Source organism: Caretta caretta, chromosome 1 (assembly GCF_965140235.1).
Source record: "Caretta caretta isolate rCarCar2 chromosome 1, rCarCar1.hap1, whole genome shotgun sequence".
Lineage (NCBI taxonomy): Eukaryota > Metazoa > Chordata > Testudines > Cheloniidae > Caretta > Caretta caretta.
This window is the reverse complement of record NC_134206.1, coordinates 250510453-250538278: the sequence shown is the minus strand read 5'-3', so window position 1 is coordinate 250538278 and position 27826 is coordinate 250510453. Positions and strand designations below refer to the sequence as shown.

The 27826-nt window shown below is 43.5% G+C and overlaps 1 protein-coding gene across 2 annotated transcripts in view; it reads left to right on the top strand.

The window, feature by feature from the left end:
- Nucleotides 1-27826, top strand: part of AKR1D1 (aldo-keto reductase family 1 member D1) — a 145913-nt gene that overhangs the window by 92648 nt on the left and 25439 nt on the right. For both annotated transcript variants that reach the window (XM_048831097.2, XM_048831090.2), the window contains exons 2-3: nt 20956-21123; nt 27249-27365. In XM_048831097.2, the coding sequence (XP_048687054.1) occupies nt 20956-21123; nt 27249-27365 (285 nt within the window). The remainder of the gene's footprint in view (nt 1-20955; nt 21124-27248; nt 27366-27826) is intronic.

Here is a 27826-nt window from a genome sequence, read left to right as displayed (position 1 = left end):
AGACCATCTGCCTTCCCTAAACTCAGTAGCAGTTTCTGAGGCTGCAAGCTGGTCAGCAGACCTGCTGTGCTGAGCAAAAAGAAAAACTCAATTTTCTTGTAGAACACCTTACAGCTGGCTTGGACACTTTCAAAGGAATATTTCTGAAACAAAGACTCAGGATTCCTACATCCTGATTCCTGTGGCTCCCAAAAGCTGAATGCCAAAAGGTTCCAAAATATTCTGTGATCCTTGATGTGATGTCCTGGCAGTGAAATAATGAACAAATTGACTGCCTCCCTCTCAAATTACTTGACTTTTATATGCTCTGTGTCATTGTCTTGTGTGAAGTGAGATAAAAATTGTGGGCAGAACCCTGTGCCCTGTAGTACGGTATTGCAGTTAAAATGAACAACTAAGTGTGAGCCAAAACACCCCTGTTATGAAGGTGATTACTTGGCCAACAACGATTTTGTACTTTAGCATATACAGTACCAATAAATTAATACACAAAGGTAAGTATGATCAAAGAGAAAATCCTTTTTGAATAAACATAGCATTGTTGCAGGCAGTACAAGAGTGATCATCAGTGAAGGCTTCAGATAGTCTAACAATTAAGGCAGGTTGTCTGAGTTAAGACACTTATTACTGTTGCAGAAGAAGGAACACAGCAGTGAGACAGGTTCTCACACCCAGACATTAACCCTAGAAATGCAGAGAGTGATGCCTAAAGTCCTCCAGCAGCTTTAGAATTCTATCAGATGAGTATTCAGAAGGTAGTTGATGGGTGGCTAATAGAAAGTTAAGGCTGGATTATTTCTGGCAAGTGAAATACGTTGTAGCAAAGCAGAATGTTGCATAACCTGGGGGATGGGAGGAGGAGTCAATCTGGCAAATATAACACCTTACTTCAGACATTTCACACTCTGCTTAGCACCAGTTACTCTAGGCACCTAAAGTTTAGGACTAGGACATCAGCCTTAGAACATCTTCCAGGTGCCTCACCCTCTGTAAACTGGATGGGAGTCAGATGTCTGTGGCAGGGAGAGGTTGGACTGCTGAGCGGGGTTGGCACTTGAGAAGGGTCAGGGAGAGGTGGAGAAACTCAAGGGAGTTCTCAAGGGAGAAGTAGAGAAACGAGGCAGTGGGGAAAGGGGTGGTAGAAATGGGAGGCTTGGGGCCATGGCCCCATCACTTTTTTTTACATCATATTACTGGCCATAAGGATGAGCAATGGGGGAGAGAGCATAGAGGAACAAGCAGGGGAAGGGGCAGCATGGGGGCGGAGGCCACGGTTTAGTCACTGATGCCCCCCCCCCCACACACACACACACTTGTAGGGAGCTTCCACTGCTCCTGGGAGGATGTTAATGAACGTGCTAGGGAGAATTGCAGGAGTGTTTGCATTGGTGGCTGGGGCTAGGGCTACACTACAGAGCTTACCACAGCAGTAAGATGCAGATGCTCTAGGCTGATGGGAGAGCTTTCTCCCACTGCCCTTGCTCACAGGGGCTGGAGTAACTATGTCAATGGGTAGGGTAGAGGGCAGAACACCTGACTGGGTAGTGATTAAAGGGTCAGCAGTTTGGAGATGGGCAGCTCACTTGCTGGGAGAGTTGCAGGGAGAGTCTGGCATTTGTCAGCTGGCAGGTGATATCCTGACTAACTTGCACTGCACTACAGACAAGTTGCTTTGCTTGAACCATCCTGCATGGTGATGTTACACTGAAGTAATTCTGTAGTGTAGACAAGGGCATAGAAACTGCCCCTCTGCCATGGACATTGGCCAAACTGGACAGTCTCTATGCAAAAGAATAAATGGACACAAATCTGACATCAGGAATCATAACATTCAAAAACCAGTAGGAGAACACTTCAACCTCTCTGGCCACTGAGAAAAAGACTTAAGGGTGGCAATTCTGCAACAGAAAAGCTTCAAAAACAGACTCCAACAAGCCTGAATTAATATGCAAACTAGATACGATTAACTTAGGTTTGAATAGAGACTGGGAGTGGCTGGGTCATTACACATATTGAATCTATTTCCCCATGTTAAGTGTCCTCACACCTTCTTGTCAACTGTCTAAATGGGCCATCTTGATTATCACTACAAAATTTTTTTCTCCTGCTGATAATGGCTCATCTTAATTAATTAGCCTCTTACCGTTTGTATGGCAACTTCCACCTTCTCTGCATGTATATACCTTCTTACTATATGTTCCATTCTATGCATCCAATGAAGTGAACTGTAGTTCACGAAAGCTTATGCTCTATTAAATTTGTTAGTCTCTAAAGTGCCACAAGTCCTCCTGTTCTTTTTGTGGATACAGCCTAACACGGCTGCTACTCTGAAACCTTCCTTTTCACTGGAGTATAGTCCCAGTTTCTATGCCCTTGTCTACACTACAGAATTACTTCAGTGTCACATCACCATGCAGGGGTGTGCTGTAGTTCAGTGGTTTTCAAACTGCGGGTTGCAACCCAGTACTGAGACGCAGAATGTAAGGCACTGGGTCGCAGTGGCTCTGGTCAGTACCGCTGACCAGGCCATTAAAAGCCCTGTCAGCAGTGCTGCCCGGATAAGGCAGGCTAGTCCTTACCTGTTCTGACACCGCGCTGCGCTCCGGAAGCGGCCAGCAACAGGTCCAGCTCCTAGGCGGGGGGACCACTGGGCTCTGCATGCTGCTCCCATACCGAGCACTGGCTCCACACTCCCATTGGCTGGGGGTGGCGATGCCTGTGGGCAAGAGCTGTGCGGAGCTGCTTACATACATCCACCTAGGAGCCGGACCTACTGCTGGCCACTTCTGGGGTGCAGCACGGTCCATGGTGTCAGGACAGGCAGGAAGCCTGTCTCTACACCCCTGCTGTGCTGCTGACCAGGACCACCCAAGGTAAGCCCGTGCCCCAATCCCTTGCCCCAGCCCTGAGCCCCCCCCCCCACAACCCAGAGCCCCCTCCTGCATCCCAAATCCCTCATCCCCAGCCCAAAACTTGCACCCCCAGCCCAGAGCCCTGACCCCCTCCTGCATCCCAACCCCCTGCCCCAGCTCAAAGCCCCCTCCCACACCCTGAACCCCTCATTCCCACACCACAGCCCTCACCCCTGCACCCCAACGCTCTTCCCCAGCCCTGAGCCTCTCCCACAACCCAAACCTCTCATCCCCAGCTCTGTTGGGCCAAAGGAATCAACAATTTTCTTCAACTGGGTCGCCAGAAAAAAATGTTTTGAAAACCACTGCAGTTATACCAACCTAAGCACTAGTGTAGACAGCACTTTGTTGGGAGGAGAGCTTCTCCCACTGACATAGCTACTGCCTCTTGCAGAGGTGGAGTAACTAAAGGCTAGGTCTACACTACACAGCTTTTAGTGACCTGGCTGTGTCGCTACAGCTGTGTCACTAAAAGTTGCGCAGTGTAGCCGCTGTTTGTCGGCTCTCCTGCTGACAAAAAAATGTCCACCCCCCCAATGAGCAGCATTTGCATTGTCAGCTGGAGAGCACTGTTCACACTGGTGCTTGTTGTCACCAAAACTTTTTTGTCTTTCAAGGTTTTTTAACACCTCTGAAAGACAAATGTTTGTCGTTCAATTGCCAGTGTAGACATAGCCTAAGAATAGGATCAAAAGGTTTTCTTGTTAACGCTTTATTATTTCAATTGGTCCTTCTAGTCACTTTAGAGATGTGACACAGGCATCCAAGGGCACCCAAGGGCCAATGTTTACAGGTGACTTTGGCCATGTTAGTCTTAATTCATCTCTGACTCAACCTTGATAATTACTGGCCTGAGGTAAAGAACAAGGTAGCTGTTGGGCCTATTAAAAAGGCTGGTGTATTGGAGATTCCTAGAGAACTTGAGGTCTCCTTGGAAACAATGAAGGTTGTGCTCTCGAAGTCAAGAGGCCCTTTTGTAGGGACGAGAAGAGAAACTTTGGAGGGGGTCACGAGTCAGCTTCAGTCCTTTTCCCTTCAAAATAGGTCAACTGTCTTTTTGCCACAATATCTAATATCTAGCATATTGAAAACCTCAGATGAGCTATCCCACTTCCAGACGCTTCTGCAAGCTGCCAAAGTGCAACAGTCACAAGACTTCCAGTACGGCCTCTTCCGGTCCTAACTGGAATCTACCTTGTTGTTCCGCAAAATGAAATCCCTTTATAAAAGAATACCTCCAACCTCAAAGGTCACACTTGAATGGATTTAAGTGCAGAGTGAGTAATGATCATTTACATGAATAATTCTAATTGCTACATGAATTAACTCCCATCATAACTGTGCTCGTTGTTTTTAGCATAAATATTCAGCCAATGGAGGTCACCTTATCTTTCCACTACAGATTAGGATCAAACTTGAGGGAAGAAGTGGAGATATTTGCTGGGTTTGGAAGCTGCCTCAGTCCTATCTTCCTACTGGAACCTCTAAAGCACCTAGTGCATAGGACATAATGACTGCAGATGACTAGAAAAGCCATTGGCTCATCTTCTAAACAGATGTTGCTACCTCAGGTTGTAGGATTTTTTTTTCTTCTTTGGCTCCTTGAGAAGTGCTTTGGTGAAGAGACAAGAATTTCACTGGGCTATTAAGGCAGCACATGTGGGACTTTTTTGTTTGTTTCAGAGCTTGACTTTGGGGATGGCAGATGGCTCCTCTGCCAGATCAGGCTGGCTGCCTAATTTCAAAATGTGGGGGGTCAAATGTTACATCCACCCCATACACAAGCAACAGGAAGGAGGTGTAGACCATGTTCCTGGATCCACTAAAAATCTCAAAGTTCTTGCTTGGCTGCTAGGGAATACCTAATCTGGCCCCAGTCCACATTTCATTTGAGCCGGGCTACCTCTGTTTCTCTTTACTTCCTACATATGCAGTCAGGACCCTTGTCTGAAAAGCTACATGGCTCAATATTTAAAGAGTTGATGACAAGTCATGGGAATGAACATGACATACAGTGTAAGCAAAAACCTGCGTTCCCTTCTCCTTTTTGCTCTTGGGACTTGCTCTATAAACAGTATCCTGCGGCTTGGGAGTCTGTTGCTTATTCCTCAAATAAGTCCTAGAATTTTTGTTGAGATCTAGTTGCCAAGAATGGATAAAGATGGGATATATTTGGTATTGGTCCCCAGCTGCTATAAAGAAGTACAGAAGCAGGCACAATTTTTTAGCAGGCAGCAGAACCAATGCTGACTTCTGGTGGGAAGAGCTGGGCTGCCTAACTTAGGAATGAGATCAGACTTGAAAAAAGACATTTAGGAGAGGAATCAACATGGGAATTTGGGAAACTTCAGTAGCTCTGGGCCTTAGTTTTGTCTTAATTTGCCCCAGCTATTTGCTGCAAAGATGGCAACCAAATCAGACTTCAGGTAAGGGATCTTTAAGCAATAAAAATCCTGCCTTCATGAATTTCTTTTGCAATAACAAAAGGGATGAGGAGTCAGTGGAAAAGATAGCACAGGCAGATGTATCTCTAACAAATACTCTTCAGGTTTTATCACTAGCATCATTGGGTCTTTTTATATTTTTAAAAAACAAACTTGACATTGTGGCAATCCTCAGTGAGGTTTTTTAAAATTCAGACTAGAACTTTGCTTGCTTTTCACCACTGGCAAAACTTATATTTATGGCTACTTCTCCCTTAGTTCTCCACTTGCCTGGCACTAGCATTGTTTGCCCTTTTGTACACCTCTGCTGCTGTTCAACTCTGGAGCTTGTAGGCTGTTCCAGATGGTACCTGTATCTCTGCCTCCTACTCTCCTTCCTCTTGGTGCTCAGTTAAGTCCTCTCTCTCTTGCCTATAGCCTCCTCTTGATTTCTTGCCTAGTGCTCTTTACATTTTATGAAATCTATTGCAATACAATGTACTTTTTCACAAGTCAAAATTCCCATTTTTTACAGGGGGAAGAAATTAAATCACTTAAGTCTTATCGTGAAAACAGAAAAATTGATAAAAAGAAAAGGAGTACTTGTGGCACCTTAGAGACTAACCAATTTATTTGAGCATGAGCTTTCGTGAGCTACAGCTCACTTCATCGGATGCATACCGTGGAAACTGCAGCAGACTTTATATACACACAGAGAATATGAAACAATACCTCCTCCCACCCCACTGTCCTGCTGGTAATAGCTTATCTAAAGTGATCATCAGGTTGGGCCATTTCCAGCACAAATCCAGGTTTTCTCACCCTCCACCCCCCCACACAACCCCCCCACACAAATTCAAGAGTGAATTTGTGTGTGGGGGGGTGGAGGGTGAGAAAACCTGGATTTGTGCTGGAAATGGCCCACCTGATGATCACTTTAGATAAGCTATTACCAGCAGGACAGTGGGGTGGGAGGAGGTATTGTTTCATATTCTCTGTGTATATATAAAGTCTGCTGCAGTTTCCATGGTATGCATCCGATGAAGTGAGCTGTAGCTCACGAAAGCTCATGCTCAAATAAATTGGTTAGTCTCTAAGGTGCCACAAGTACTCCTTTTCTTTTTGCGAATACAGACTAACACGGCTGTTACTCAGAAAATTGATGAACTTTGAACTGGGGCAAGCATGAGAATTCACAATATTTGTCATGGGACAGAATTTTTCCTCCTTGCCACCCAAAGCAGAGTTTGACAAACTGATATTTATCAAATTGGAGAATATGCAGACTCTTCACATACAAACCCTTTTCCCTGCTCAAAAATAGCCTGGTATCTCCCTACAGCTTTGGTTCTGGCAAAGATCATACCACACTGTAAGATGAATGGATTTTTATGTTAGGGGAACATGACTCTCTCTGCTATGTGGGAAGTTGACTTTTTACTAAAATCTCCACATTGAGGACCTTATTTTCATGAATTTTACAGTTCTTTATAGAAACCAAATTAAGACCGTACGATTAATTCTTCTTTAGCTCCAACTGCTTCAGAGGCCATGCATGCACTTAGTGTTTAATGAACTGCAACCAATTAAAGATGGCACTTAGTGATATGGCCACCATGCAGAATCTCCAATTAAACAGGAGCATCCTTGTATGCGGTGTTGTAGCAGTGTCAGCCCCAGGATATTGGAGAGGCTAGGTGAGTGAGGCAATAGCTTTCATTGGCTCAGCTTCTGTTGGTGAAAGGCCATTCTGGTTTACACGTGTGTAACTGAAGGCCATTGAAAGATAGGAGTCAGGATATGAAGTACTTCTAGGAATTAACCCCCCACTGCCCCTGGAAATCTGTATTCCCATAAAATGATGCCCGTTGTTGTATCACTCAAAATCTGAACTTGTTTTTTAGCCTGGCCCCAGAAAAGGGATATGAATAGCATGGATTCTCTACAGGCCTAATTGTATTTCAAGCCTCAAAGTCTGTTCTAAACACTGTAGGCTTTGAGGAAACGGTTCCTCAAATCCAGCACTCTTTTAATACCTTCGCTGTGTTAGGACACACCTCTTCAGAACACTTTAGAACACAGCGGCATAGTCCTATGTTGCAAAGTGTAAAACTCAATTTAGTGAAAATATGAATAGCTTGATTGTCAGCTGGTGCCAACGGAGCTATGCCAAGCTAGACCAGCTGAGAAGCTGTCCATAATAGCCAAGCTGGCACTGTTCACTTGGCTTCAGAATACTTTGACACATGCAGACCTGCTAATATGCAACAGTAGTCCAGCGTGACACTCCCAGAGCACAAGACAATGCTGGGGAGACCGCAAGTTTTAGGCCTTGAGACTGCACCCCTTTCTGATGCTGATTGTTGGTTAATTCCCACTGGCACTGACAAATAGCAACTTCTGTATGTTAAATGTAGCTGGGTGAATGGCTGACAACGTCAGTCAACTTGATTAAACTCTATCGATTCAAGGGCCTATTAATGAAGAGTAGCAGAAATATTTGAAAAAATAGTAATACCTCAGAAACCAGAGGGGATTTCGTACTCTTCAGCCAGAACCGCTTGAGCAGTGACCAAATAAATAGGAGAGCTGCTCATGCTGGTGTCACAGCTGTTTACTGTAATGATTAGCCTGAGTGTTAACTGTTCTACTCCTACCTGTGCTACTGTGAGTCATGCATCATCCAAAAGCCGTTAGCTAAGTGGCATGGCTTGACTCTGCCCCAGGTTGCACAAGTGCAACCCAAGGTCAGAACTTGTCCTGCAGAATCATTAATACTGGTGCTGAGGCTTTGAGACTCATGATTTGCAAACCCTTGACAAGACATACTTTGGGTTCTTTTTAGTTGCCTTCTAAATTTTTGAGCCTGTAGGGCTCAGTGTCATGTTCTTCTCCCAGCCAGGCCGCCTAGAAACTCTGTCTAAACAAAAACTCAGATTCTTGCAATCACATGACTACAGGAGCGGTCATGAACTGAATGTCATGAACTTGTGCACTGGCCACACTGCAGAAGTGAGAGGGAAAACGGAGCTCAGCACTCCAAGCTCAGGTTGACCTAGTTCAACTGGAAGCCTAAAAACCATGTTAGGGCTCTAACTGGTCCCTTGATTACTTGTGAATAAAGCAGACTTGATCTGGAAGTTAGGGAGGGGTCTGTCTCTAGTTTCTTGAGGCTAGAACCACACTTCAAGTGACCACCATAATGTGTCCCATGGCTTAGTTTCTCTTTAAAATGGCATAAGCCTCCTGCAAAAACAGGTAGCAGCTCTGCTCATAGGAGACCATGCTTAACTTTGGCCTCAGTCTTTCACTTGTTCATGAGGCCAGGCCCACTAAAACTCCAGACGATACTACAAGAAACTTGGCTGTTTTTCAGGCTTCACTGAACCAAGCTTTTGCCGGTTCAACCTCTCAGCTACCTTGGTGTTGAGGCTCTGATACTACTGCAAACTCCACCTGTACCCTCACAACAATCCCAGAAATCTTACCTATAATTTGATTTGGGGATAAAGAGTGAACTGACTTGCAAGCCACTACCCTTATCCCCTGTCACCAGGGATGCTGGTGCCCCTGCTTTTCCTGAGATCGGAAGACACTGGGGAGGGGCCACATAGAAAGATTTCATTTTTAAAGGAATTCTTGGAGTCTTCTGATAGGGTGGCTGCCCTTCCAATTAATATGTAGCATAGTGTAGCTGTGACGATCCCAGGATAGTAGACACACAAGGTGGGTGAGGTAATATTTTATTGGATCAACTTCTGTTGGTGAGAGAGACAAGCTTAAGTTAGTCCAATAAAAGATATTACCTTACCCACCTTGTCTCTCTTCCAATTAATAGACAGCTTCTGGGGCTGTCAGGCTGCCTTGTCCTCATGCTGTCCAGGAAATTGTCTACCTTATTTCAGCTGCCAGCTGAATGATCCATGGGGATGTGACACGTAGAAAATTTAAGCAAGCCATCAAACCAGAAGCATGAGGCACTTTGTGCCCTGTAGGGCTTTCAACCACTGGCTGTTGAACAATTCCGTTTCATGTCTGACACCCAAAAAGGTGGAATGGTGTCTACAAAGACCATTCCTGATAGGTAGTAACAGCAAACATTAAGGCAGTTGGTAATTTGCAGGCCACCTGCTATCACCTTTTCTAGGAGGCTTCAAAGGTAAAGGGCTTCCCCAAAACTTGGCTTCATACATAATTCACAGGTTTTAACAGAGGTTTTCATGGATCTAAGTGCTTGTATGGCTCATATCACCAAGAAATGTGACTTCCTTATGAGAATTAATGAATGTCTTCACATCATCCCCACTTTACATAGATTGGGGATGTGAGGAGAACTGAGCCCTTTAAGGGCTACATGACTTGTACACAGAGGAGCTTGGAATTGAACTAACATCTCCTGAGTTGCAGTCAGTTCTTTGACCACAGGACTATCCTTGCATATACTAGAAACCCCTTAATATTTGCTTGAGTCTCAAAGGCTGCAACCCTGTGAACAAAACTTCTGAGTACAGTTTGAGAAACTCTTACTAAATCAAAGCCAATGGATTTCTCTGCTAACAACCTTTAAATGTGCCTAAGAAAAGTAAGAGCTCAAAAGTGGCTTGGTTGCTTCATAGGCAGGGCCTAAGGCATGTTTATGAAACAACCCAGCCTTGCAGAAAAGCAAAGCTATGAGGACAGAAGCCCATTGGCTCATAGAGGATATATTCACAATGCTTCGAAGAGTGTGTTCTATGGAAAGTTGCAGTGACTACAAATTGCAGATTCTGCAATCTTTTATTTGCTCTGGTAAAATAACTGGGGCAGACTATGCCAGCTACAATAGTACAATAGTCCTTAGCACAGCTTTGGCTAAATCCTAGAACAACAACCTAACAGGAATTTTAGAAATGCTAAATCTAATCATGCATGCTAAGTTGCTATTGCAAGGGCGGGGGGGAATCAAACCTCGCACTTCAGAATATAAATTGATGACCTGTTGCATTAGAGAAGAAATTCACCCCCTTTCCTCCTAGTCATCTCATGGCACAAGAGGTAAGATGCATTATGGATTTTCCCCTATTTTCTTCAGAAGCATCTGGTACCAACCTCTGCCAGAAGCAGGATACCAGACTAGATGGAATAGCACTCTGGTCCAGTGTGTAGCAATTCCCAAGATGGCTTCCCCATCAGAGTGAATAGTGTATGGTACATGGGTTGCCAGCAGTCCTCTTCAGCCATCCTTTCTGAGCTCTGTCAGCTTTTTGCAGGGATAATTTCTCTGGATTTTGCTTCCTTGTTGATGTTTCCTGGGGAATAGCTGCCAGATTTTTCTGTATAGAAGCTGGTTATGTTCTGGTGATTGGTATTTTCCAAGAAAGAGGCACAGTCCGGTTTCTCATCTGCAAAAGTAAGCAATTCTAAGAATGTTCCCTTGTGCTGTTTGCATCCTTAGTCCACAAAGTGGATCTGGCTTTTCCTGTAACATCTCAATTACTCAAACCAGGTGCTTTTCTACAGTAAGGTCCCAATTTTGGACACTTATTCTCTTGCTGCTTTATTCAGAAAATAGGTAAAAGGAATTAGGCTCTGGAATTTAAGGAGGCTTCCAGAAACTTTAATATGAAAATCTGTTTGCAGCTTCTGGGCATTTGCAAGGTACATCCCAACATTCAAAGTGTCCCTATCTCTTCCTGTATCTAGTGAACTAAGATTCCTAAACAGTGGCTTGAAATCTGAAATTATGATTGGAACTGGTAGATTTAATCCACAGCTTGCCTCTTCAGCATGCTGTAGTTAAAATCCAGTGCTTCTGGAAGAAGGCTCAGTTCTTCCCAGCACCCCATGGCAATCCTTCTTGTAGTTTGAGGTGGGCTGGATACCACTGGCCAGATCGATTTGGTCAAGACCATTGCACACTGTTCCTTCCCTTCAAGTGTTACCTCTGCAGCTCCCAGTCTCTGCCAGTCTGGGAACAGACAGCAACTAGGCTCACACACCTAGATAATTTTATTGACGTAAGAGACATGGCAGGATGTACTAATTCTTATTGGTTTTCTGCCATTAGTCCATATTTATTAGCCTAGTAATCACAAAGTAATATAACCCTGCAAAGGCATAGCACAAAAGCACTGCCTTTAATATCTTAACTTTTTCCCCTGTGCGTGTGCTCCAGCAAAAAAGCAATCAGGCCAATCAGCAAAAATTATTTCACTAGCTTAGTGGTTAGAGTAATAGAACCTTCCCCACTGCCCTCCATCAGCTGGAAAGCTGAAGAGGTAGATTGCAGAATTACCTCCTCATCACCAGCTAGGAAGCTCTTCAGTGGGAGGAAACAGAACAGGATGAGAATTCTCTCCATTCCTGCAGCCATAGGGGGCTGCAGTGGCACCATAGATTGTAGACCACCAGTAGCTGGAGGCTGTTATGAAAGATGGAGACATTTGGTGTCAAGGGACAGGGCTCTGCTAAGAATCCAGAACTTTCCCTGAGCCGGGGCGGCTCCACCAATTTTGCTGCCCCAAGCAGTCGCCGCCGGATTGCCACCGCCATAACAGCAACAGAGCTGCCGCCAAATTGCCGCCGTGCTTGGAAAAGCAGCGGAGCTGCCGCCCAAAAGCTGCTGTGGCAGGAAGAGCGGCCAAGCTGCCGCCGAATTGCCGCTGCAGGACACGGACTGCAGCCCCATTCTGAATGCCATCTGCTTGGAAAGCGGGTGCCTGGAGCCGGCCGTGCCCTGAGCACTGCCCCTGAGCAGTACCCTCCCTCAGATCTCCATCTTCAGTTTGTCTCCAGTTAGTAGGATTAGCCCTCTGGATACTGAGTGGCTAAAATGTCCAAGCTGGCGCTGAGAAGGGGAGAGAGATGGGATACATTAGAAGTACTCTGTGAGGACTTCAGTGAGAGAACACAATAGAGAGAAGGAAGGGATGCTAACGTGACAGGGAAAAGAGACTGTCTTACAGAAAAGAAAGAGGAATAAAAGCAGGAAGCAAAAGTGGTAACAAGTGAGAACTGTAGTAAGAAGGGCTATTTGAACATGTTGGATAAGTACCAGTGCTGTTTGCCTTTTATGCACTCAATATTATTCAAAGAGCTTCTCAAATGTTCAGTAAATACTTAAGCTAGAAAAATGCCAGTGAATTTCATATGTGCAACAAATATATCCTTCTGTTGGGTTCTTAAGTTTGCTTACTACTAGGCTTTAAGACTGAACATTCTCTGGGCCAGGGAAGAGCTGTTTTAGAGAAGTCACTGGGACTGGAGGATACACATCCAAGAGTTCTGAAGGAACTCCAGAATGAAGTGGCTGAGGTGCTAATAATGTGCAAACTCATTAAAATCTGTCCTGTTGGAGGAATGGAAAGCAGCAAATATTGTACAGCTGTAAGTTCTTGGGTGAACCAGGTAATTAGGTGAGAAAATCCCTCAACAACCCCAGTAATCATGGGTTAAGAGGTAGAGTATTGATCAACTGACTAAACCCAGAGTGGACGTAGCAAGTTATTTGCTTTTTGCCATGTCATAAAGACTTGTATTACATTAAATATGGGGCTTACTACTGATGTGGAAAATGGGATACATGGAGGATAGAAAGGCCAAAACTAAACTAGGTTAATGGGTAGCATGATTACTTGGCAATTCATCTGTTACCTACACAGGTAGGCACAGCTTGAACTACTCATAATGAGTTCTAAATTAGCTTCTGCTAGGGAAGGAGATACTTTCTTTGAGTTGTCTAACCTTTGTACAGTAGGGGTCAAAAAGCAAACCTCTGTTTCAGGAGGCAAAGAATGAGATTATACAGCTTCCATTATCTTCCACTGTCAGCTATGGTTTGCCCTCAGCTGGAAACCTGAATTCTGATTACTGTATCTCCACAACGTAGTAGTTCAGAGACTAAGGCTATGACTACACTAGCGATCTTACAGCAGCACAGCTGTAAGCTTTGTGCAGCCTCTCTAAACTGACAGGACAGCACTTTCCCATTGGCTTAATTACTCCAGCCCCCCGTGAGAGGCAATAGCTATGTCGGTGGGAGAAGTTCTCCTGCCAACATCTGTGCTTAAATCAACATAAATGGTGCTGCTCATGGAGGAAGGGGGGTGGCTAATTTACACTCCTGAGTGACATAATTTATGTTGATTTAGGCTATTGCTACACGACAGCTTAACTGTTCTTCTTGGAATATTACTTCCATGAGGGGAGATATTGAAAAGATTTAGGAATGCTTTCTTTAGAGACGAGACATGGTAGATGTGTCTAAAACAAGACATGGTATTGAGTGGAGCTGTTTGAAAACTTTTTTCGTCAAGGGAAAATCTCAACTATTTTCTGATCCAGGTTGTTTTGTTTCAAGCAAAAAGTGGATTTTTCTTCAGTTCTAGAAAAAAACCTTCACCTGACAGTTCCCTGTGTGGGGAAAATCTGAAGTTTGACAAAACCATGCTTTCTGAGGGTAACTTTCCTTGTGATACTTTGCGCACCTCTAGTATAGAGCAGACTTTATCAGTTATGCTTATAAAAAGTCAGCATAATCTCTCAAACAGGGACAGGCATCACCAAACAAAACTGAAAGGCAACATAATTAAAAATTATAAATACTACTTAACACAAGTGTCCTGGGGAACTCCTGGCCACAATGTACCAAAGCCAAAAAGCTTAATATTGCAGGATCCAAAAAAGGATTAGTCACATGGATAAGCTATACGCCTCCACAGTTGTACTAGAATAAAAAACATAGCGGGGTTACTAATTCAATTCTCTGGGGCTAAGACAACCTGTCTGGAAGCAGGTTTGGCAGCAGAGCCAGTCTATGGGCAACCTAACAAGCACAGCTGGCCTGTAGTATGCTGCCTGATTAGTGGGAAGTCAGTGGACCAGCTCTTAAGCCCAGCAACAGCAGCAGTTCAGTGACTGTTCAAAGCATTTGCCCATCACTGGATAGCTCCTGCTCCCAACTTGTTCCAGCCCAGCTCCTGTCTTAGACCCTGACAATGCACATTTCAAGATCTAGCAGTCCTGCACGTGCCTATCACAACATGTGGTTTACCTCATCCAATGCATAAATGCCTCAACAACGACTATGTGGGTGAAACCAGAGAGACAATCACTGTGCTCTTGAACTTGCACTGGAAAATGATAAAAGACAAAAACACCCTATCCCCTGTGGGCGAATACTTTTCATAAAGCAATTATGCTATATGTGTCCTCTCAGTCCTCATAGGAAACCTGCACAACATTTTCAAAAGGTGAGCCTGGGAGCGTAAATTCATAACTTTGCTAGCCATTAATCGTGGCTTTAATAAGGACACTGGATTTATAGATTACAACAATCTGTAACCCACTACCCCTCCCCTTTTTGTCCTGTCACCCCAGGAGTGTTAACAGGCCACTTCACCTTGAATGTTGCCTTTGAATCTGTTCCATCTTGTATTTAGCTGTGACACTGGGCGTACCTTTCCCAAGCCTGGAGAAGAGCTCTGTGTGTGGGGCTCAAATGCTTGTCTCTCTCTCTCCAACAGGAATTGGTCCAATAAAAAACTACTTCATCCACCTTGTCACTCTAGGAAACGCTCCATGTTAGGACTTCTTGCACCTTCATCTGAAGCATCTAGCTCTGGCAGCTGTTCTAGCTAGGACACCAGGCTGGCTAGAACATTCATTTGGTCTGGTGTGAGGCTTCCTGTGTTTCCAGATCTTTAAAATAAGCCTCTCGCAGTTGGCCTTACCCCAGACTGAATTTGAAAAAGCCCTCCTGACCTCAGCTTGGAAGTCCTCTGAAGACTGAGATCAGTCCTTGAAAGAAAACTCCAGGACATTTGTATCAAGATTTACAGATCTATCATTCAAGCTCACCAACGTCAACGTGGGATGGCCGGGAAAGGTAGATGACGCTCGCATCTTCAGGAACTCTGGTCTGTTTCAAAAGCTGCAGGAAGGGACTTTATTCCCAGACCAGAAAATAACCGTTGGGGATGTTGAAATGCCTATAGTTATCCTTGGGGACCCAGCCTACCCCTAAAGGCCATGGCTCATGAAGCCGTACACAGGCAGCCTGGACAGTAGTCAGGAGCTGTTCAACTACAGGCTGAGCAAGTGCAGAATGGTGGTAGAATGTGCATTTGGAAGTTTAAAAGCGCGCTGGCGCAGTTTACTGACTCGGTGAGACCTCAGCGAAACCAATATTCCCACTGTTATTACCGCTTGCTGTGCGCTCCACAATATCTGTGAGAGTAAGGGGGAGACGTTTATGGTGGGGTGGGAGGTTGAGGCAAATCGCCTGGCCACTGCGTACGCGCAGCCCGACACCAGGGCGATTAGAAGAGCACAGAAGGGCGCGGTGCGCATCAGGGAAGCTTTGAAGACCAGTTTCATGACTGGCCAGGCTACGGTGTGACAGTTCTGTTTGTTTCTCCTTGATGAAACCCCCCGCCCCTTGGTTCACTCTACTTCCCTGTAAACTAAGGACCCTTCCCTCCTCCCTTCGATCACCACTTGCAGAGGCAATAAAGTCATTGTTGCTTCACATTCATGCATTCTTTATTAATTCATCACACAAATAGGGGGATAACTGCCAGTGTAGCCTGGGAGGAGTGATGGAGAAGAGAAACACCGGGAGGGGTGGTGGAGGAGAGAAGAACAAGGACACACAGCATTTTAAAAGTTTAAAAATGTAAAACTTATTGAATGCCAGCCTTTTGTTCCTTGGACAATCCTCTGGGGTGGAGTGGCTGGGTGGCCAGAGGCCACCCCACCGCGTTCTTGGGCATCTGGGTGAGGAGGCTATGGAACTTGGGGAGGAGGGCGGTTGGTTATACAGGGGCTGCAGCGGCGGTCTGTGCTCCTGCTGCCTTTCCTGCAGCTCAACCATACACTGGAGCGCATTAGTTTGATCCTCCAGCAGCCTCAGCATTGAATCCTGCCTCCTCTCATCATGCTGCCGCCACCTTTCAGCTTCAGCCCTCTCTTCAGCCCCCCACTTACTCTCTTCAGCCCACAACCTCTCCTCCCGGACATTTTGTGCTTTCCTGCACTCTGACATTGTCTGCCTCCACACATTTGTCTGTGCTCTGTCAGTGTGGGAGGACAGCATGAGCTCAGAGAACATTTCTTCACGAGTGCATTTTTTTCACCTTCTAATCTTCACTAGCCTCTGGGAAGGAGAAGATCCTGTGATCCTTGAAACACATGCAGCTGGTGGAGAAAAAAAAAAGGGATAGTGGTATTTAAAAAGATATATTTTATAGAACAATGGGTACACTCTTTCACGGTAAACCTTGCTGTTAACATTACATACACAGCACATGTGCTTTCGTTCCAAGGTTGCATTTTGCCTCCCCCCATCACGTGGATAGCCCCTCACCCCTCCCCGTGGCTAACAGCAGGGAACATTTCTGTTCAGCCACAGGCAAACAGCCCAGCAGGAACGGACACCTCTGAATGTCCCCTTAAGAAAAGCACCCTATTTCAACCAGGTGACGATGAATGATATCACTCTCCTGAGGATAACACAGAGAGATAAAGAATGGATGTTTTTTGAATGCCAGCGAACATACACTGCAATGCTTTGTTCTACAATGATTCCCGAGTACGTGCTACTGGCACTGTGGTAAAGTGTCCTACCATGTTGGACGGAATAAGGCTACCCTCCCCAGAAATCTTTTGCAAAGGCTTTGGGAGTACATCCAGGAGAGCCACAAATGCCAGGGCAAATTAATCATTAAACATGCTTGCTTTTAAACCATGTATAGTATTTTAAAAGGTACACTCACCAGAGGTCCCTTCTCCGCCTGGCGGGTCCGGGAGGCAGCCTTGGGTGGGTTCAGGGGGTACTGGCTCCAGGTCCAGGGTGAGAAACAGTTCCTGGCTATCGGGAAAACCGGTTTCTCTGCTTGCTTGCTGTGAGCTATTTACAACTTCATCATCATCTTCCTCATCCCCAAAACCTGCTTCTGTGTTGCCTCCATCTCCATTGAAGGAGTCAAACAACGCGGCTGGGGTAGTGGTGGCTGCACCCCCTAAAATGGCATGCAGCTCATCATAGAAGCAGCATGTTTGGGGCTCTGACCCGGAGCAGCCGTTTGCCTCTCTGGTTTTCTGGTAGGCTTGCCTCAGCTCCTTAAGTTTCACGCGGCACTGCTTCGGGTCCCTGTTATGACCTCTGTCCTTCATGCCCTGGGAGATTTTGACAAATGTTTTGGCATTTCGAAAACTGGAACGAAGTTCTGATAGCACGGATTCCTCTCCCCATACAGCGATCAGATCCCGTACCTCCTGTTCGGTCCATGCTGGAGCTCTTTTGCGATTCTGGGACTCCATCATGGTCACCTCTGCTGATGAGCTCTGCATGGTCACCTCTGCTGATGAGCTCTGGCCAGCGTGGCAAGCTGCAGGTGACCATGCAAACAGGAAATTGAAATTCAAAAGTTTGCAGGCCTTTTCCTGTCTACCTGGCCAGTGCATCTGAGTTGAGAGTGCTGTCCAGAGCGGTCACAATAGAGCACTTGGGATAGCTCCCAGAGGCCAATACTGTCTAATTGCGTCCACAGTACCCCAAATTCGACCCAGCAAGGCCGATTTAAGCGCTAATCCCCTTGTCGGGGGTGGAGTAAGGAAATCGATTTTAAGAGCCCTTTAAGTCGAAAAAAAGGGCTTCATCGTGTGGACGGGTGCAGGGTTAAATCGATTTAACGCTGCTAAATTCGACCTCAACTCCTAGTGTAGACCATGGCTAAGGCTGCGAACTTACCAAAGCAGACTGCTCTTTGCTGTGATTTCGGGAAACTTCCTCACATCCCTTCTCCCTTTTTTAGCCTGTAATTCCACAGTGATTGACACTGTTTCCTGGCCTCACCTGTCCCCTGGATACTGGATCTCCAGGCCTGCTGATCAAAATAGAGATGGTCACCCAAGCAAAGATGCATCACTGACTCCATCCAAAAATTCCATAGCTGTTCCCAGTGCTTCCTGAAACCTACAGTGCCAGGATGGATTCAATCTGAAGTAGTACTAATGCTTTCACATAGGAGTACACTGAATTTCCTGAAACTTAATCATCGCTCCAATTCACTAGCGCACCAGGAGTGGCATACTGAAGTTGGCCCCTGAATGCATCAAAGTGCTGAAACTTGCCCCAGGCACTGGCGCCAACCTGGTGTGTACTTGATGGTGGCCTTCACCTCTATCAGGCCAAACAGTGCAAAGATGCCTGTTATTTTAGCAATATTTGTCTAACAGTGATGGGGAGCATGATAAAACAAACTCTAAAAGAGACATGGAAAGTTAAAAAACACTTCCCCGGAAAACATACCAAGATGATAGGACTGAGAGGCTTGAGCTACAAATGGAAACTAACTCTTAAATAGATAAGATGCCGTCAAAGGATGAGAATTACAGGTATGTGGCCTTCACCTTATGGTTTCCTTAAATCCTGTCCCTGCAGGTTTAGGTACCACACAAAATACAGTATGTGTTTGAGTTTGTCATTGCTCCATGTTTGATGCACCCAAAACTTTTCAGCTATCATGAACAGATTAAAAATGTGGCAGGACAGTGACTCGGTCTCTTCAGCTTTGGTGTCTTAGCTGATAGGATCTTTGTTACTCTGGCATGGTCTATGCTGCCAACTTGGAAAGGGCCTTGGCAGGGCCTGAAAGTCCCTTCAGAAAGGTCACTTGCTGAAAGAAGGAAAGCATTTGAACAAGTGTTTGTCTCCTCGGTGTACCTATTAAATGAATGAAATAGCACTCCGTTTTCCCCAACATGGGATGGGTAGCTGGCCAAACACACAAATTTGGCCTCTTAAGTTTCCCTCAGACTTTTTTTTAAAATTTGAGTCCGCATTTTAAAAAAGCTTATAGTTTTAATACACCTTCTGAATCACAAAGTTACCTTTTTCTTGTACCTTCCTAGATATACATGTGAGCCCTGGCATGTTGAGAGCTCTGGATAAGGATATAAATATTACATTGTACAGACATAGCATCAGTACCTTCCAAAAGGTGAAGTTAAACTATGTCACTACAAGGACCTGTGAGTAGGGTTCCCCAGCAGTGTCCTCTATTTGGGAACTTGAAATATGGTATCTATACCTGCTGTGAGTCCTCCAATAAGCAAAGACACTGGCAAGAGCGAGCCATAGCATCAAGCTACTTGCAGTGACCATCTTAGATGTGAAAAGAAAAGGAGTACTTGTGGCACCTTAGAGACTAACCAATTTATTTGAGCATGAGCTTTCGTGAGCTACAGCTCACTTCATCGAATGCATACCGAGGAAACTGCAGAAGACATTATATACACACAGAGACCATGAAACAATACCTCCTCCCACCCCACTGTCCTGCTGGTAATAGCTTTTCTAAAGTGATCATCAAGTTGGGCCATTTCCAGCACAAATCCAGGTTTTCTCACCCTCCGCCCCCCCCCCCCCACAAACTCACTCTCCTGCTGGTAATAATCTTAGATGTGGTGATTGTGGTTCTACTTCTGCTTTCCACACTGTACTCTCCCACGAAGTGAACTTCTTGTTTGGTTTGGCTGATGTGCATCTTGAACTCGAAGCTGGTATATGGCAAAGAGCTAAGCTGCTCTGAAACAAACCCAAATTTATTGTTTTTTTTAGGGTGAGTCAGCATGGCTGCTGAAAGGCAACATGAGACCCAAAGTACAGCAAAGGCTTAGCACGTTCTTCATTTGGAGATATCAATCCCATACAGTCTCTCCCTCAGTTTTAATTTCTAGACTGCAGCAGTCAGGACCTTCTTATTAAAAAAAAATTAAAAAAAAATCAAATGTTCTTAGGCAGACTACGAAGCCACTGCCAACCTGCAATATGCTAATCCAACAGGGCCCAATCCTACTCTCATCCCCATGTAAAATGTAGCAACTCCAATGGTGCTGAGCTGGTGAAAGTGAGGAGGGTCAAGGCAGTGTCCGAATTCCTCTTCCCCATGCCTCAATAAATTGCTAATAAGGTTATTAGCCGCACAGGCAATTTCTGATCTGTTTCAACAGAGCTGTGCTTCAACCAAAAACTTTCCCATGAGGTCTTGTCAAATGACTTCTTATGGGAAAGTGTTGATTTGACAGAAAACTTCACAATGAGGTCATCTTGATCTAAAATGTTTTAGTTTTGCTTTTTGAAAATACTCACTTTCTTTTTCTCCTTTTTTGCCATGGAGTGCATGAAAATAAACCATGTCCCAAGGCTTTTCCACTTTTTACTCCTCTTCCATTTTCTGCTCTAACTCTTCAAAACGTGTCCAAATTTGGAAAAGTAGTAGCGAAAGGAAAAACTAAATTCTGTCTGTCGCTTTTCAACCCTTGAAAAGTTAGGGTGGGAGAGGGGTGCACATGGAGAACTTTTTAGCATAATTCTATTACGTTCAGTGGTAGAAAGGGAAAAGGGGGACTTAAAGTCTCCATAAATCTAAATTAATTTCTATTAGGACAGCACAGCAGTTCAGTCCTCGCTCTTTCCCAGGAGCCTAGTATGTGAACAGAGTTGTGTGCGTTGTAGACTAGGAGGTGAAATGTTGACTTGTGCTTCCCACTCATTCAGAATTAGCACCGTCCCATTGCTGCTCAGATGGGCACGAACAAAGTTGTAACCATGTCGCCCTTTCTCTTGTCTCCATTAGACTCCCAAAGGTACCTGTGAAGAATCAGTGAAGATTGCCATTGATGCTGGTTACCGCCATATTGATGGGGCCTTTGTGTACTACAACGAGCATGAAGTGGGACAGGCCATCTGGGAGAAGATTGCAGAAGGAAAAGTAAAACGAGAAGAAATCTTCTATTGTGGCAAAGTGAGAAGTTACATCAGGCTACTTACTCTTAAGTCCTGTGATTTATGTTTGTGGGTGTTCGGGTGGGCTGGACGTGTAGTACATTTCCTTAATTTCAAGTTAAATCATCCAAACTTTTCAGTACTTTTTCAAACCCAACCTCCTGAGGTTTTGCCCATCGTTAGCCTCTTGGAACTTATACCGTGACTCTTTCTTTGCATTGTACATGCACATTTTCCACTGCAGGCCTTTTCAAACACCACTGCTTGAATGAATTGTTTTAAAGAGACTTAATGAATTTACAGGGAAGGGAGGGAGTGGGAAAGGACATGAGAGGAAAATCTGGCAACTACATGGGGGGCTTCCAAAAAGAAAAACGCTCCCTATAATTTTAGGTTAAACTTTGACAGTCATCTCATACAGCTGGATTTCCAAGAAACCCTTCATATAAAAGCCAGCTTTTGTTGTGGGATTTATATCTGAAATTCAGTGATCAATGCAGAAAACTGTCTTGTGGTGATGTAGTCTTGCGCTTGATTTCAAGCGGGGAAAGGCTCCTGAGAATGAGTCATGAGCTAGTCAAAGTTTAAAATCTTAAATCTGACACTTTTTAAAGATCTTCCAAAGAAGTAAAATGGAGAACTTTACTTCAAAGTATTGGTAAAGGGATTCAACTTTAACTTTAGGTCATTGGTACAAAAGTGGTACCAGTTCAGTTATGCGTGTAATAAGCTAGCAGGCTCGGGTCAGTTTTTTACAGGCAGATGCTTCATGTTATAAAATCCTCCACCACACTTAACACAGTGCTCCCCACATTTTTCTTTCTCTGTACAGTGAATATTAAATGTGCACCACAAAACACTGGTTAAATAAATATTTCAGATACATAAAGAGTATGCATTCAGTGTTTTGTACTGAACAATTGTAGCTGTTTACTTTCATAACACCTTCCATTCTAGGAGCTAAGTATTCCGCAAACTAGGATTCTGAGCCATAGCTTCAGATGGTTTTAGGGCTTAAGTGAGTTCTCAGAGGTTAGAGAGCAAGTCGGTGGCAAAGCTGTGAACAGACTTCCAGTCCTGTGCTTCAGCTAGTCTATGCTAACTGCTTTCTGTCACAGATACAGCTGGGTGGGAAACTGTTTTTCTGTTACAAGGGGGGGAATAAGATTTCAAGTTCTTCCCCAAACTGGGGCAAAGTCAGTCACAAGTTTTTCACTAATCAAAAATCTAAACTCTGGATCAGGTTGGTCAAAGCAGTTTGTATTGAGCACACTCAAAATTTTTCAAGTGATTTCAAACTTCTCGTTTCAAAAATGTCAGAACAGGACCTGACAATTTTGAAATGACTCAATTTTTTAAAATGGGAATTCAGCAAAACTGACCCTTTCTTGCAGGAAGTTTTTGGTTTCAACAAATTGGCATTTCTTGCTGGAAAAACACTTTGCTTCTAGATTTGGGTAGGAAATTTTCAAAGTGTTCTAACACCATCACCTGATCTAACCCCTAGACAGCCTATTAAACGCACTTTGTCAAACCATTGGCAAAACGTCTTGTATTTGTCCTTGAGTCAAAGTTCAGTTGGACAGAGTTTCTCTTTAGGGAGAGTGGAACATGTGGTTCCCAGAAATGAGGTTGTGATCCTGATCCTATTTAGACTGTAGCTTTTGTTGAGAGAGAGAGAGAGGCATTCTGGTTCCAACCTTGGCTGCAATAACATGCAATATGTGGGAATTCCTCAACTGCAGCTATCTTTCTGTTCTGTTCTCTGGTCACTACTTAACAAAATATACATTTAACCCCAAAGGTTCAGATTAAATCTTTATTTCATCTGTGATTTCCCCTCCCCCCGCCATCGCCCCCAAACTCAGATCCTCTTTTTTCCTAAAGCACAAACTGAGCTAACGGCAAATTTGTAGCCTATAATGGCTGACCAACCCTAATTCTTTGCATTATTAGAGATGCAGTGGTTAAGTTCACTAGGCCACTTATTACTACCACATGAGAAAGAGCTATGCTTGTTTCTTACTTGACCCAAACCAGCAAGTACTAGAAATTTCACAGGAGAACCTGGCTTTATTGTGCATTTTCTCAACTGCACGAGTTCAGGTAAGTCTTTAAATGTTCTGATGATACTAATCTCACACCAGCCCATCAGCAGTGGTTAACAAGACTAGGCTCAGTTGTTCTGGAATAATGACTTTACAAAGTCATACGCTATCTGCCAGCTGAAATCCACATTTGTGCTTGGCTCCTGCTGTTAACATGTTGATCACAGACAAAGCATCCAAAGATTTCAGAGGCTTTCCATCAATTGCCAACAGTCTTTGGCTTATGTACTAAGGCTTTCATGGTTGTCTTTCACCCCAGATATTTTTCTTTTATTAAGCCTAAAAGTAACATTTCCAGGGAATGTGGTGTTCTAGAATGCCACAGCTGCTTTGCAGATTTCTGATCGTTGATCCACAGATGTAGATAATCACTTTTACAAATTGTGAAAACCAGTTAGGAAACTCACCTAATATTTTTTGGCACCAGTGAAGCTAAGGTAACAGGGTTCACAACCATTGCTACAGCACCTTTCTTTGAAGCCTCTGCAGCTTTTTAAAACTGCTGTATTCATGGCACTTACTCACTGATAGGTCTTTATTCAGGGCTCTCTAAGGCATTTGGGTCTGTTGCAAGATAAAACACATCACCATTACCCCATGGGTAACTGTGTGTCTGCTGAAAATGACTTTGTCCCGAGCTCACCCCCATAGCAACTGCAGGTTTTCCATTAAACATCCTGCAACCTAAAAATGGCCAGCTGCATATTAAAAAGAAAGTTCCAAAATCGAGGCTCTCTACCAAAAAAATGCCCTGCTGCCTATATTCAAAAATTCCCCATCTCGTTTAGGATTGAGAAACACCTTGAATTTCCTCCAAAAGCAGATTTAAGGCTTTGTGCTGTACAAAGCCTAGATACTCTGCTAAACTCAAGCTGCCCCTGTTAACACAGGTGGTTACACTGGCAGGTGGTAGTTAAATTTTGGTGTGGTCTTCATGAATAGCCCTAAATAGAGCAAATTTCAGTTAACCCAGATGGGAGAAGACAGACCTGGAACACTGCTTCAGCAAGGTCTGCCTTCAGGCTAACCAGATGATGGGTATCTTGGGTCACCACTGACACATGGGAATCCAAGAACAGTGATGGTTTTAAAATCATTGACATCTGGGAATAATCCCTCAATGGAGGAAGCAAGCATAATTAGGGACTATATAAATCATGTGGGTGGTTTTAGAAAATTCATGACCATGTAAATGACAAAGTATTGAATTTCACAATTTGCACAGAATGAACTTAACCAGCAAACTTTAGTCAATTTCATTTGTGCCTGTGACTTAAAAAAGAAAAGAAAAAAGACCCATCCATTCTGTTTCCCTGCTAGGTCTTTTTCATACACGCGTGCACAGCACTCAATTCCTCTGCATGTGCACTGCACAGTAAGCTAAGGTAATATTTAAAAGATCCTAGTATGGGGGCATTTTCATGATTTCTGTGCCCCCTATGAAATTGTTATTTACACAATGCCCTAGTTCAGTTTTCACTCTAACCACATCTGCTTCATGCCTATGGAGCATCAATGCAGCATTTATCTTTCAGTGAGGTTCTGACCTTAAACAAAAACTTCCCTAGATCATGCAGAGACTCAGTGGCTCTGGCCACATCAGAAAACCAAAGATTCCGCTCAAACCTACCTAGTCCTTTCTTCATAATATCATTTGATCACATGACATAGCCTCAACATGACAAAACTGACCACAGAAATTGGAAAACTTAAGAAAAATCAGTATATACTAGGACTGTCAAGCAATTAAAAAATTAATTGCATGATTAATCGCACTATTAAACAATAACAGAATACCATTTATTTAAATTTTTTGGATGTTTTCTACATTTTCAAATATATTGATTTCAATTACAACACAGAATACAAAGTGTACAGTGCTCACTTTTTGTTTTTTTACTTGTAATCAAAAATAAATATAAAGAAATAGTATTTTTCAATTCACCTAATACAAGTACTGTAGTGCAATCTTTGTAATGAAAGTTGAACTTACAAATGTAGAATTACGTACAAAAAAAACCTGTTTTATTTTTGAACAATGTAAAATTTTAGAGCCTGCAAGTCCACTCAGTCTATTTTTGTTCAGCCAATTGCTCAAACAAGTTTGTTTACATTTGCAGGAGTCAATGCTGTGCTTCTTGTTTACAATGTCACCTGAAAGTGAGAACAGACATTCGCATGGCACTGTTGTAGCTGGCATCGCAAGATATTTACATGCCAGATGCGGTAAAGATTCATATGTCCCTTCATGCTTCAACCACCATTCCAGGGTACATGCATCCATGCTGATGGTGGGTTCTGCTCGATAACAATCCAAAGCAGTGCAGACCGACGCATGTTCATTTTCATCATCTGAGTCAGATGCCACCAGCAGAAGGTTGATTTTCTTTTTTGGTGGTTCGGGTTCTGTAGTTTCCACTTCGGAATGTTGCTCTTCTAAGACTTCTGAAAGCATGCTCCACACCTCATCCCACTCAGATTTTGGAAGGCACTTCAGATTCGTAAACTTTGGGTCGAGTGCTGTAGCTATCTTTAGAAATCTCACATTAGAACCTTCTTTGCGTTTTGTCAAATCTGCTGTGAAAGTGTTCTTAAAATGAACATGTGCTGGGTTATCATCCGAGACTGCTATAATATCAAATATATGGCAGAATGCGGGTAAAACAGAAGAGGAGACATACAATTCTTCCCCCAAGAAGTTCAGTCACAAATTTAATTAACGCATTATTCTTTTAACGAGCGTCATCAGCATGGAAGCATGTCCTCTGAATGGTGGCTGACGCATGAAGGGGAATATCAATGTTTAGCACATCTGGCATGTAAATACCTTGCAATGCCAGCTACAAAAGTGTCATGTGAACATCTGTTCTCACTTTCTGGTGACATTGTAAATAAGATGAGGGCAGCATTATCTCCTGTAAATGTAAACACACTTTTTTGTCTTAGCGATTGTCTGAACAAGAAGTAGGACTGAGTGGACTTGTAAGCTCTGAAGTTTTACATTTTGTTTTTGAGTGCAGCTATAAAAAAATCTACCTTTGTAAGTTGCACTTTCACAACAAAGAGATTGCACTACAGTACTTGTATGAGGTGAACTGAAAAATATTTTGTTTATCATTTTTGCAGTGCAAATATTTGTAATAATAATATACACTTTGATTTCAATTACAACACAGAATACAATATATATGAAAATGTAGAAAAACATCCAAAATATTTAATAAATTTCAATTGGTATTCTATTGTTTAACGTGAGATTAAAACTGTGATTAATCACAATTAATTTTTTTAAATCATGATTCATTTTTTTGAGTTAATCACATGAGATAACTGCAATTAATCAACAGCCCTAGTATAAACCAAACTTGATAAATTTGGGGAGTTCATTTTTGTTTCCAAAGTCACTTGCTCAACCCTGAACAGATACTCAGTGACCTCTACTTGAAGCCACAAATCTCTGCAATTTTGTCCATGTGCAGACTTCAGAGCATGAATACAAGTGCACAGCTCAAAAAAAATTTGTTTGTTTGTTTGTAGATCCTCTTGCTAGAGAGGGAAGGGGGAGCCCTCCAGTGGGAATAAGCAAACTTCAGAAGGTTCAGAATCTAGTTGTGGCTTAGATAAGTATTTGAACTATCCTAACCATGAGACACCTCTCTGAAACCTTCCCTTCCCGTTTAGCTAATCCTTTCCAATCACAGGACCCTTGCCAACATCCAGCTAAATTCAGGAAATAGAAAGTTGTTGTCTACATTTAAGTATGTGGCTGTGTTTAAAATCTAGGTCAGGACAGGTTTAAGTTATGGGTAAAGGTTCTGGTCAGTTCTCTATGCTGATCCATCCTAGGGGGGAAAACGGAGCTTCTCCTTTTGTGTACATAAGTAATCCAATAATGCACTGACTTACATCCTGTGCTAACCCGATGTAGTCTGTAGTACTATCTAAAGGGGAGAAAGGTAGGGAAATCAAGTAACTGAATTTCTATTTGTCTCACTAGAACCAAGAGTGTTTTATGTTTTTTGTTCCCCTCCCCTAGTTATGGAATACTTGTCACCCACCGGAGCTGGTGCGTCCAACTTTGGAGAAGACACTCAAGATTCTGCGGTTGGATTATGTTGATCTTTATATTATTGAGCTGCCAATGGCATTCAAGGTAAAAAGAAAAGTAGCCCTAATGCTTATCACAATATCTGCCTGTGTGAACCAAGTCCTCTGACTCAAGTAATTCTTCAAACTTACAGACCACTCTTTGTTTAAAAAAGTGGTTCTTTGGTGGCAATGTAATGCTTGACATTCTTTGCATGTGCATATTGCTCTTCATTGAAGAAGACAAAGCACAATAACATCAACTTTGTTAAATGGAGTATCCAGGCCAAATAGAGAGAGCATAAATTGTAAAGTGGAATAAAATGGGCCTTCAGCACTGGTGCTAGGAGAGCTCCTTTAGCTGGGGTCAGAGGGGGGATATTACTCCTGAGGGCACTCTGCACCAAAAAATTACAAATTCTATGCCAAAAAAATTAAAATTCTGTGCATCATATTTTAAATTTCTGCAAAATTCTGGAAATTTTATTTGTCAAATAAATGTGGAGGCTCCAGCATGGCATTGGGGAG